Genomic DNA, 10,365 nt, shown 5'->3' with positions numbered 1-10,365 from the left:
ATTGCCTAACACCACCGGTGCCTGGTGTTAGATTACCTTTTGAATCATCCTGAGTTTGTGAAACTTCGTGACAAATATTCAGAATTGATTATAACTAGTGCAGGCAGGCGATTAAAAAAAATTAATCTAATTGCAGGATTTGTAATTAATTAAATTAATTGCATTTTAATCTCATACCTGCTAAAGGCCCCCCAAATAAAGAATTTGAATTCTAGGACATTACAAAATTGTAGTGCATGACTAATCAATCGAATGCACCAAGAAGAGAAGATTTGAAATCCACATTTTTATTGGTTAAGTGTGCTTTATAAATGAAATTAAAAAGAAAAAAGACCAAGCACATTAGCAAACCAATTAGGCCAGGTGCATTTCTCAAAAATGCAATACAAATAGTTATATTAAATAAAATTAAGAAATAAAATAAGGCTGAGTCTCAAACAGGCACATAAGCAGACTCTCAATCAAAATGAATACTAAAGCTGACTCAATACAGCAATTCAAAATGAATAGTATAACATGCCTCTAAGGCAACATTAATAGCAAGATGCCAACAAGCTTTTCCTTTATAAGGGTAAGCTAATGTCCAACTCTGTGTCCTTGGCATGTTTTGCATTTAAATTATACTGTTATAGGTGGAGGTATGTGATGTTTATGTTGTTTCCCCTTGGTTTGTGTTTGTGTTCATCGAATCGGTCCCTTCTCATAGGTTTCACCTGTGTGATCAAGAAAGGCCTTCAGAGCTGAAACCAGTTGGTCATCAATCAAGCATTCGATCATCTCTCCCCTGGTTTCTATACAAGTTGAATTGTTTGTTTTGTGGAGAGAGATGGCAGCTCTCATTTTTGGCTTGTGTTGTTTTTTGCATTTGACTATCTTGTTTTCCCAGCCTTGTTAGTTTTGTTAGTTTTGTTCTTTGACCACGTGTTTTCCTTTTTTGATGTCAACCTAATTTTGTCTTTTTCTTCTCTCCTCAGACGGGGCCAGAGCCAAAAGGTGGGGAACTTAGCTAGACACCTGTAGGTCTACATCTTGTTTCCCAGCTCACGTAGCCAATCCTGTTATACACACTAGCCAAAGTGCTGGCACTAACCTTTGTATTTTTGGGGCACTACGGTGCCTGTTTTGTGAGGGCTGGTTTTGGGGTTATTTTTGGAAGAAGGGTTTAGTTTCTTTTCTTCTTGGGACTCTTTTATTTAGTGACCAGTGCATAGCTTAGGGGGTTGGGGTCAATGTGTGTCTGTGCTGTGTCCCGTGGAGAAGTTTTTGTTTTCTTGTAAATAAATTGTAGTAGCATTGGTTGTCCTGCCTCCTTCATATACCTCCTTGCTGTCTCATGTTACGCTGGCGGCCTGACCATCAGAGAAGGGCGTAATATACGTTAGGCTGGAGCTGCTTTGGTGATATGAAAATTCTTTTACAAAAGGTACTACTACTACTACTACTAATAATAATGGATTAGATTTATAGAGCGCTTTCTCAAAGACGCTTTACATCGGATTCATTATTCATTCACTCCTCATTCATGCTTGGTGATGGTAAGCTACGTGTGTAGCCACCAGCTGCCCTGGGGCAGACTGACAGAGGCGTCTACAGTGCAGAATCACTGCGTTTTTGTTGATAGTTCCGTCTTTGTTCTTTTTAGAAATAAACTTTAAACTGCTGTCCTGGATCTGATTTCTCAGGGTGATGACAGAGACGGTAGAGATTAGTTGGTGTGATGCTCATTTTTTACAGCTCAGTGCGGCAAAAACATTTTAGATTTTAGAAGAGGAAAACTCTTTCCAGTGGTCATTAATAAAAATCAGCCAGTTGAAATGGTGGAAACATTCAAATCCTGATTACCGTATTGGCCGGAATATAAGACGGTGTTTTTTGCATTGAAATAAGACTGAAAAAGAGGGGGTCGTCTTACATTCGGGGTCTAGACATTATACCCAACGCTAGATGGCGCCAGATATCTTTAAAGCGAATGCTGAACCAGGGTGTTGACAGGATATATCGATCAGAAATAATCACTGGTCTCTTAACCCTGAAGTAGATTCATTGATTTATTATAGGTACATAAAAACACATTCTTATCAATCGCTATTTCAAAACAAACCTCATTTGTTGTGTCCACGGTTAAACTATTTATTATATTGACATTAAAAAAAATGAGACCACAAGAGTTACAATATTTTTATTTATTTATTTATTTTCAGAACAAACATCAAACAAGAAGAAAAAGAAATTAAACATTAACGTAACAGGACAAGACTAAACTAAGAAGAAAAAACCCAAAAACAATACAAAGCAAGGTAACAAGAGTTACAATTTTAATAGTACAAGTTGAATTTTGTGACAGGAATAAAAACTTAGGTGTGACTATAAGGACAACAGTCCAAAAACAGCATCACCTAGTGGTCGGATGGCTAATCCGCTAAAAGCAGTGATCTTTGATTTTATTCAATGAATCAATACTGCAATAAAATAATGCAAACAAAACCAACACCCCCCCCCCACACACACACACACACACACTCACACACAAATTTAAACAGGTCAACATAGACTTGCTGACAACACCAAAATAAAAAAATTGCAGAACCTAAATACTAAGAAAATGCATGACTTAGCCTTATTTAACTTCTATACTTAGAAATAGGGTGATATTGTAACTGGTTGCTAGAAGCATTTCATGTTCAATCTATGTGATGTGGAACAGCTGTCCAGGCCTGACAGTCCTGCTGTGAAGAAGGTTCAGTTTAACAACAGCCGTTCAACAAACACCAAACAGAAACTAAACAACAGGTCCGCTATTGTGTACAAGGCACAGCATTCATTCTATTTATGTAACTTCAGATGCATGGGAGAATTAGAGAAAATCACTGATATGCATGAAGGTTCTGCTGAAGTCACAAAAGTAAAAACGTACTAATCAGAACAACCATAGTTCATATGTCTCACAAAAAGGTGACACATAAAAACCATCTTAAATGTTGATCTTTCCTGATATCACCGAATTGAATATGTCCAGCGTCAGTGGGACGTAACGTTTCTCTTGGTCATCCAGGAAGTAGAGGGAGTCCTTTATCTCAGTGGGGTTGAAGCCCTCTTTCACCCGTTGACTCTTCTTGTACTTGTACGTACCAGTAACTTCCAAGGAACTCTAGAGCAAGAGCATAAACTTATTATAGGAGGATTAAATCATCATCCCAAAACAAACAATGAATGTTTAAGAAAGCTGTGTACCTTGATTCTTATGAAAAGTGGCCTTGCGTAGGTCGGCAGGAATTTTTCAACATGTTCAAAAACATCTACAGGGTCGAATTTCTCTCCTTCTCTTAGAGACACAGTAGCCATTCCAACTCTCCCCTCCTGTCCTGAAAAAGTGAAGGCACCATTATACTTAACCTAATAACAGCTTCCTAAAAACGGCCTTGTTTTAAAAGTCAGACAGACTTCCACAACATGAAGGTGCTATGACACCTGTGTACTGCAAAGAGGCCACTACTGAAACAGTGTAACCTTGTCACTTTATCATTCCCATTCTGGCTTCAAGTATTCATTTTATATTCCATTCCACCTTCAAACAACAGGTGGCCAAAGATTGGCTAACAGTCTGTGCCAAGCACACTTTGTGTCAAAGGCCAACACTGCTTGTCCAACTGTTGACTGTGTGAGAGTGCAGACCAAATCATCGGTCAATCAATTACTGACACCCTGTGGATTTCAGATAATTAGCTTGTACTTGTTTTTAAAACCATTTGTATTATTGTGATCCAGGTAAAATACATATTTGTCCATGTCATTTGTAGAGACTGAATAACCAGCTGCAAAAACACTTGAGTACACAGATTCAGGTCTGCACGGCATTGTTCAAATCCAGTTTAGCGTTGTTTCATTGCTGGATTAGTGAGATTGAAGTCTGAGTGCAGCTGTGAATGCATCTGATTTCTTGAACATCTTCCAACTCTTTGTCCACTGACCGACTGCTTCATTATTGGTGATATTTTAAGTTCGTGGACGATGGACTATTGACAGTGAGCTGACAAAAGGACCAATGCATCCATATAAACATCTGCCAATGTGGAGAAGCAGCAGGAGTAACGATGTGGGAGGCCAAAGGACGGACTGATGTGCAAAGATGGAACCACCTTATCTCACCATGCAAAAACTTATTTACGGGGATTTTGACCAAGCAGAACAATGGAGACGCCTGCTGCCAGTGGCTCAGGCCAGTAGCTTTCTTTTCCTTAGTGCCATGGCCTCAGGGCTGTGGTCCTTCCAGGTCACTGTTTGCTCTGTCTTGCAGGTCCTCAGCCGTGCAGATTTAACATCAAGTAACTGGGAATACCTAGCTGGTGTTCAAAGTCTACGTAATCCTGCCTGTCCGTTCACTGACGAACTTCACTTCCAGTAGCAGATGCTGGGGTTGCAGAGGTGGGGGCTGCCCTTTTCCCCTGACTAAAGCCATGCTGCTATTTGTTGTGTACACTAAATGTTAACTTTTGTTAACTTTTGGAGCCACCCGCAGTACATCTCCCTTATTTGTTGCGGTCTACGAGCCGACCATAACATTAAGAACCGAAGCTGTACAATGAAAACTACCTGGCACCTCAACTCCATACGCATTGCATTCCACAATGCAGTCAGCCATCGTGACGACATCAGAAACTTCAGTTGTGGATACATTCTCTCCTTTCCATCTATTAAGAGCAAAAGAGTAAAAGCGTAACTTGAAGGCTGTTAAAGGCAGGACTCTGAGCTTTAAAGGAAATGGCTGAAGTAAAACATACACTCACCTGAAAGTGTCCCCGACTCGGTCATGGAAGTAGATGAAGCCGTCTTCATTGATGCTCAGCAGGTCACCTGTGTTGAAGTACACGTCTCCTTTCTTGTGGACATTGTGCAGCTTCTTCTTCTCGGTTTGCTTCAGGTTTCTTGCGTAACCAGCAAATGGTGATTTCATTGTAATCTCAGATAGGAAAAGCCCAGGCTCACCTGTGCGATGACAATAAGTTAGAAAGTGTTGTTACAAAATTGTTAAAAAAGACTTTTATGTTTAAAAATGAAACCTTATAAATGTCTTGTGTGTGTGGATCAGCCTATTAGTGCACATGTGCACAATTTTTGTTGGCTTCAATCACTACTGCTGAGTAACAAGTCTCTGGTGCTATTATGTTGGTAGTTATACCTTGACTCTGTGTTCAACATACTTGAGGTGAAGATTTTAGGATTCCATTGATTTGATAAATGTGATTACTTGATTTTTTCACAGTTATTAATGCTGTTGGTTTATGAATTGTGAAATTTGAGTTGATTCAGTCCAAAACCTTGGTTTTCACTGACCTGTGGCTGCCTTTATGCAGAAACCAGAGGAATCCCGCACAGGTGCTTCTTCATCTACATCATATTTGACCACAGTGTACGGAAAAAATGCCTGCAAAATTAAAAACAGTAACAAGCACTCCATTTTGCTTTGTTATCTTTACCTTATAATGTGGAATGAAACATGAAGTTACCTTGAAGAGGAAGCTGTCTCGCCCAACAGCTCCAATCTTTTCACAGTAATTCTGAAGACCAAAATTCCCCTCTGTTGCTCCATATAACTCATAGATTCGAATGTTTCCAAACCTGCTTTGAAACTCCTGCCAGACATCTTCCCTCAGCCCGTTGCCCACGGCCATCCTCACTTTATGGTTTTGATCATCGAGTTTCTGTACAATATTGTAAGATGAAAAAATGTCATCTGGTGGCTTTAACATGATCAGACATTTACTGTTACTGTTGTGAACTTTGATACCAACCTTTGGTGTGTTGCAGATGTATCGTACAATTTCGCCTATGTACTGTATGACAGTGACATTATATTTCCTGCAGTCATCCAAGAACTCAGAAGCAGAAAAATCTGTCGTTAAAGCTGCTGTGGCACCTACATAAAGCAACAAGATGACAAATTTATAAAGTATCTATCTATCTATCTATCTATCTATCTATCTATCTATCTATCTATCTATCTATCTATCTATCTATCTATCTATCTATCTATCTATCTATCTATCTATCTATCTATCTATCTATCTATCTATCTATCTATCTATCAATCATCGGGTTGGAAATGTTCAAAAAAATTTCTTTCTCATGAAAAATCCAGAAAAGATTTCTCCAGACTTGACTGTCTGAAGAAATTATTATTTCTTTTAAAGGTACATTTTTCTGCCTTTACAGATTTTATCTTACAGATTTAAGTCCGCTGAAATGAATGGGCCAAACACAAAACAGGATATAATTTAGAGAAGCACTTGGACTTGGAAATTACCCCACCTTTGGACGAATAAAAGTACCAGTATAGCTTACCTATCTTATCTTGTGACCTGTTGGTTTTTTTTTGTCTTTTCATTGGATTTGTGACGTTGAGAAAATACACAATAATCAGTGCTGATAAAACATTTTCTAAGCAAAAATGTGCATACAAACCCCTTTCAATGGTAGCGATCAAACCAAAGAAACCTGCAGCGTGATAGAGAGGAATACTCATGTAAATCACGTCATTGCTGTTCATTCCTGCTGAATACCAAATTTTAGACAAGGTCCACACTCTGATGTGATTGAGCTTTGCTGCCTTAGGTAAACCTGTGGAAGAGAAGCAGAAGTAAACAACATGTCTCTGTTTGTGTTAAGGTGGATTCTTAAAGATCTGAAACCTGAAGCTTCTCACCTGTTGTCCCTGATGTGTATATGTAGAGTGCTGGACTCTGAAGAGTTACATGTGACCTTAAATCCTTTGATATAGGCTGTGAGGATGCCTGCTTCAATTTGTCTTTGAAGCTCACCATTCGTTCATTTTGACATCTGTCAGCCAGGATGAAAACAGAGATCTGCTGCTCCAACAGACTGGGTAGGACTTCTTCCACTGCATCCTGAAACTCTAGGAATAAAACAGAGTGGGCAATTAATAATCTTGTATACAGTAGTTACACATTACTCTGCCATATCAATTATGATATTAATACAAACAAATACAATATTCCCTGGTACGTTTTTGAAGCATAAATGAAATCAATAAAATGTACCAACAGTTGAGCTCATAGGACTAGGACTAGATCTTACAGTTCCTCAAATTGATCAGCACATAATATTCAGTGGGTGGGGGCTAGAGGGTAAATGCTTCGCTGGGGTCTTCAGGAGGACACCTCCGTCCTTGTTGTTTCGTTGATGGGCCCACGACACCTCCAGAGGGCTGGACAATGATACCTGTTATCCTAGTTCCATGAGAACTTATGGTGCTCCAGGTTTTCCCAGCTAGTTCACCAACACTGTTTGGACTGCGCTATTCCTGTTGCCATCTGTTAGCCTCCTCTTGTTGCTGAACCTGAGCAACAATCCACTTTCTCCTATGGCTTGGTGTTGCCTTGTGCCATGTGGGCCAACTTGTCTCAAGTCCAAACTCACTTCTTGCTTCTTCAGTGCTTCACCTGTCCAACAATGTGTCCATGCCTAAGAGCAGATTTTGCTTGCTTGAACAGCCTCAGAAGGGATCATTTCTTTCCAGGTAACAGTCTTGAGACAGATCACTTATCTTGAGTCTCAGTCAGTGTCATGTTCATCCTCACCTTGGTGAATTTAAACTCCTCTATGAAGCTAGAGACATGCAGTTCCAGGGATCCATGTCTATATAAGCCGATGTTCCTGAGGTAATGCGAAAGAATAAGCTGTTTTTTTTATTTACGAACTGACTGTGCTCTCCAGCTTTTCATCTTTTGTCATGGGGATCTCATAAACTGTTAGAGGCCACATCTGGCGAGGGAGAAAATCAAACCGCAGGCACCACAGTTTCAACCTACCAGGTAGCAAGGACCTGTCTATGCTGACAAGGACTTTGGTGGTTTCTTCCCTAGGTTGATTACTCTGGTCTTTGAGGCTAACGTTGTACAATTGCCCTTGGCTCTTGACACCATTGGGATGGGTGTGTCCTTGATGTAGAACCTCTGGTCTACAAGTTTCCCTTTGACAATGAATATATAACAGAAGTTAGCAAAGCTTAAGTCATTCTCCTCCCACAACCCATTTGGAAGCTTGAATGGTCACTTCCATTGCTATGGTGAAGGCTAGTGGGGAGATTGTATATCCAGACATTATTCCCACTTCCAGTGATTGCCGTGAAGTTGTGTATGAGTTGCCGTGAGTTCACTGATGTTAGGCTTGAATTACTTCCAACTTCTGGGGTACTGATGCTCATTGGACTGTGGGTTAAATCCTGCCGCTGAGCTTAAATTGCCTGACTTGACCTTTCCCAGAAGATAATGATCAGTGCGAGGTCCTGGCCTCGTTTTCTTCAAGCATTTCATCCACCCTTAATGTATTTTAGGCCTCTGAAGGTTCTTACTTTAGACCAGCTAGATACTTGCCGCTCTTGTCCTACAGCTGATGTTACTTATTCTGTGTCGCTTATCTGGTTCGTCTGTTCATTCCAGGGTCAGTTACCAGGTTGCCTGCTGATGAGTCTTCTTCCACCCTTGCTCTTGCAGACTCTACAGTGTTTTTCTCTAAACTTTTCACAGCAGTGTAGGGTATCCACTTGTTCAATGATGGAGCCTGCCATCACGGATGGTCAATCAAAGCCCCGTTGGGGTTTTTTCCTTCTGTCAGCCGTCTTTCCAAGCTGTCACATGGTCTTCCCCTAGTTGTTAACTGCCCTTTCACAGCAGTCACTAGATTTCTCCAGCTTATCAGTTGAGCTCACAGGGCTAAATAGTACAATCCCTTCAATTGATCAGCACATAATATTGATTGGTGGGCAGCTGCGGCGTAAATACTTCACTGGGGTCTTCAGGTGGGGACCCTCCTTCCTTGGTGTTTTGTTGATGGGCCCACAACACCTCCATCATCAAACTGATTTCACACAATATGAGTAATCCCAGTAATCCCTTCACTCATTTTACAGGTTTACATAAAAACTACTGACATTTACTTGTGCAGTGCCAAATGACAACACAAGTTTTCTGAAAGTAATTTACAAGAAAACTGTCTGAGACAATTTCAGTCAAAAAAGATGCAACAATCCCCCGTGAGCAAGAACAATGAGGGTTGGGCAGAAAAAACTGCCTTTAAACAGACAGAAACCTTGAGAAGATTCAGTGTGGCCCTCCGTTTTCACTTGTGGGATGACAGGGAGTGGGAGAGGGAGTGGGAAAGGGAGGGTGAGGCAGTGGGAGTGGGGGAGGGAGAGGCAAAGGGAAGGGGGTGGGGAGGGAGATTTGATTTTGAAAAATCACGTTTATTCATAAAAGCCAAATTACAAGATAATCACGTTGACACAAAATCCAAGAGATTCACGCAAAAAGGAATTCACATCTCAAAAACAAACAGTACTCTGTTTCCTGAACAAAGAAAATATCGAACTTTTTAATATTTAGCAAGCTTAAAAACAGAGGTTCTTGTCTCCATGTCACCTGCTCCATTCACATTCAAAGTACTTAAAACACAGGTTTAAAAAAAACAGACAAAATTCAAAAACCAACTAATTGTTCTCCAGAAAGAGAGATCTGCAATCATAATTAGTTATTATAAAACAAATACAAGAGATTATTTTGTCGTGTTTATAACTTCTAATATAACATGAATGTGTAAAGAAGAGATAGGAGCGTTGCGCTCCTGCGACGCTCATCAGCAATCTGAGTCTATAGCAGCAAATAGGAATGCTTTAAGCCTGCTCTTAGTAATACACTTACTTTTGAAGAACATGAAACCTATAACAGAATGAGTTCACTGAGCAGTTTGTCTCTCCCGTCAGCAGACAGAAAGCTCACCTTCAGCCGCCACCAGACTTGTGGCTCCGCTGCAGCTCAAGCAGTGCAGCAAAGCCCTGGATCTGATGTTGTAGTTGAGGAAAGCCACGGGGCAGTCGAGCTTCTGCAGACCCAGCCACAACCACATGAAGGCGGGCTCGTTTCCGAGATAGAACGCCACCGTGTCGCCCTGTTTGACGAGCCCACTCTGCAGGAACACCCGAGCAGCTTTGTTACTGAGCTCATCCACGTCCCGGTACGTGTAGGTCTCGTCTTTGAACAGGATGTACGGCTTGTTGGGCTGCGCTTCCACCACCTCCAGAAAGTGATCCAAGATGGTGAAATTAGTCCGGACGTATTTCTGAATGCATCGCCTTATTTTTAGTTGAGTGAACACATATTGGACATCCTTGAAAAAGTTAGGATGTAGAAATAAAAAGGCGAGAAGGAGGGCGAACACTATCCAGACCAACATCTTGGTTTGGGAACAGCAGCAGTGTGATCTGGATGTAATGCTGACGACAAATATGTAAGGTTAAAATAGGAGGGGCGACAAGACAGCTGCACCCTGGGGGTAATTTAAGGATTACCAGCT

The 10,365-nt window shown here is 40.8% G+C and overlaps 1 protein-coding gene across 1 annotated transcript; it reads right to left on the bottom strand.

Annotated features, from left to right (window-relative positions):
- Positions 1-2,248: 2,248 nt before the first annotated feature.
- On the bottom strand, positions 2,249-10,253 carry LOC137593902 (long-chain fatty acid transport protein 2-like). Its single transcript, XM_068313001.1, has 10 exons — positions 9,792-10,253; positions 6,701-6,910; positions 6,460-6,615; positions 5,790-5,914; positions 5,505-5,699; positions 5,332-5,422; positions 4,785-4,983; positions 4,591-4,688; positions 3,232-3,362; positions 2,249-3,148 (listed from the first exon to the last, which is right to left on the bottom strand). The coding sequence occupies exons 1-10, from the start codon at positions 10,243-10,245 to the stop codon at positions 2,972-2,974; spliced, it is 1,836 nt and encodes a 611-aa protein (XP_068169102.1). The 5' UTR covers positions 10,246-10,253; the 3' UTR covers positions 2,249-2,971.
- Between the last annotated feature and the right edge of the window lie 112 nt (positions 10,254-10,365).

The sequence above is a fragment of the Antennarius striatus genome, chromosome 4 (assembly GCF_040054535.1).
Source record: "Antennarius striatus isolate MH-2024 chromosome 4, ASM4005453v1, whole genome shotgun sequence".
Classification (NCBI taxonomy): Eukaryota; Metazoa; Chordata; class Actinopteri; order Lophiiformes; family Antennariidae; genus Antennarius; species Antennarius striatus.
The sequence above is the reverse complement of the archived record's forward strand: the minus strand, read 5'-3'. Positions and strand labels throughout refer to the sequence as shown.

Coding starts and splice junctions, on each gene's coding strand:
- LOC137593902 (XM_068313001.1), bottom strand. CDS start 10,245: ATGTTGGTCTGGATAGTGTTCGCCCTCCTTCTCGCCTTTTTATTTCTA. Junction 5,423..5,504: donor GAGACAGCTTCCTCTTCAAG/GTAACTTCATGT, acceptor TTAATTTTGCAG/GCATTTTTTCCGTACACTGT. Junction 4,984..5,331: donor CTGCATAAAGGCAGCCACAG/GTCAGTGAAAAC, acceptor GTCATCGCACAG/GTGAGCCTGGGCTTTTCCTA.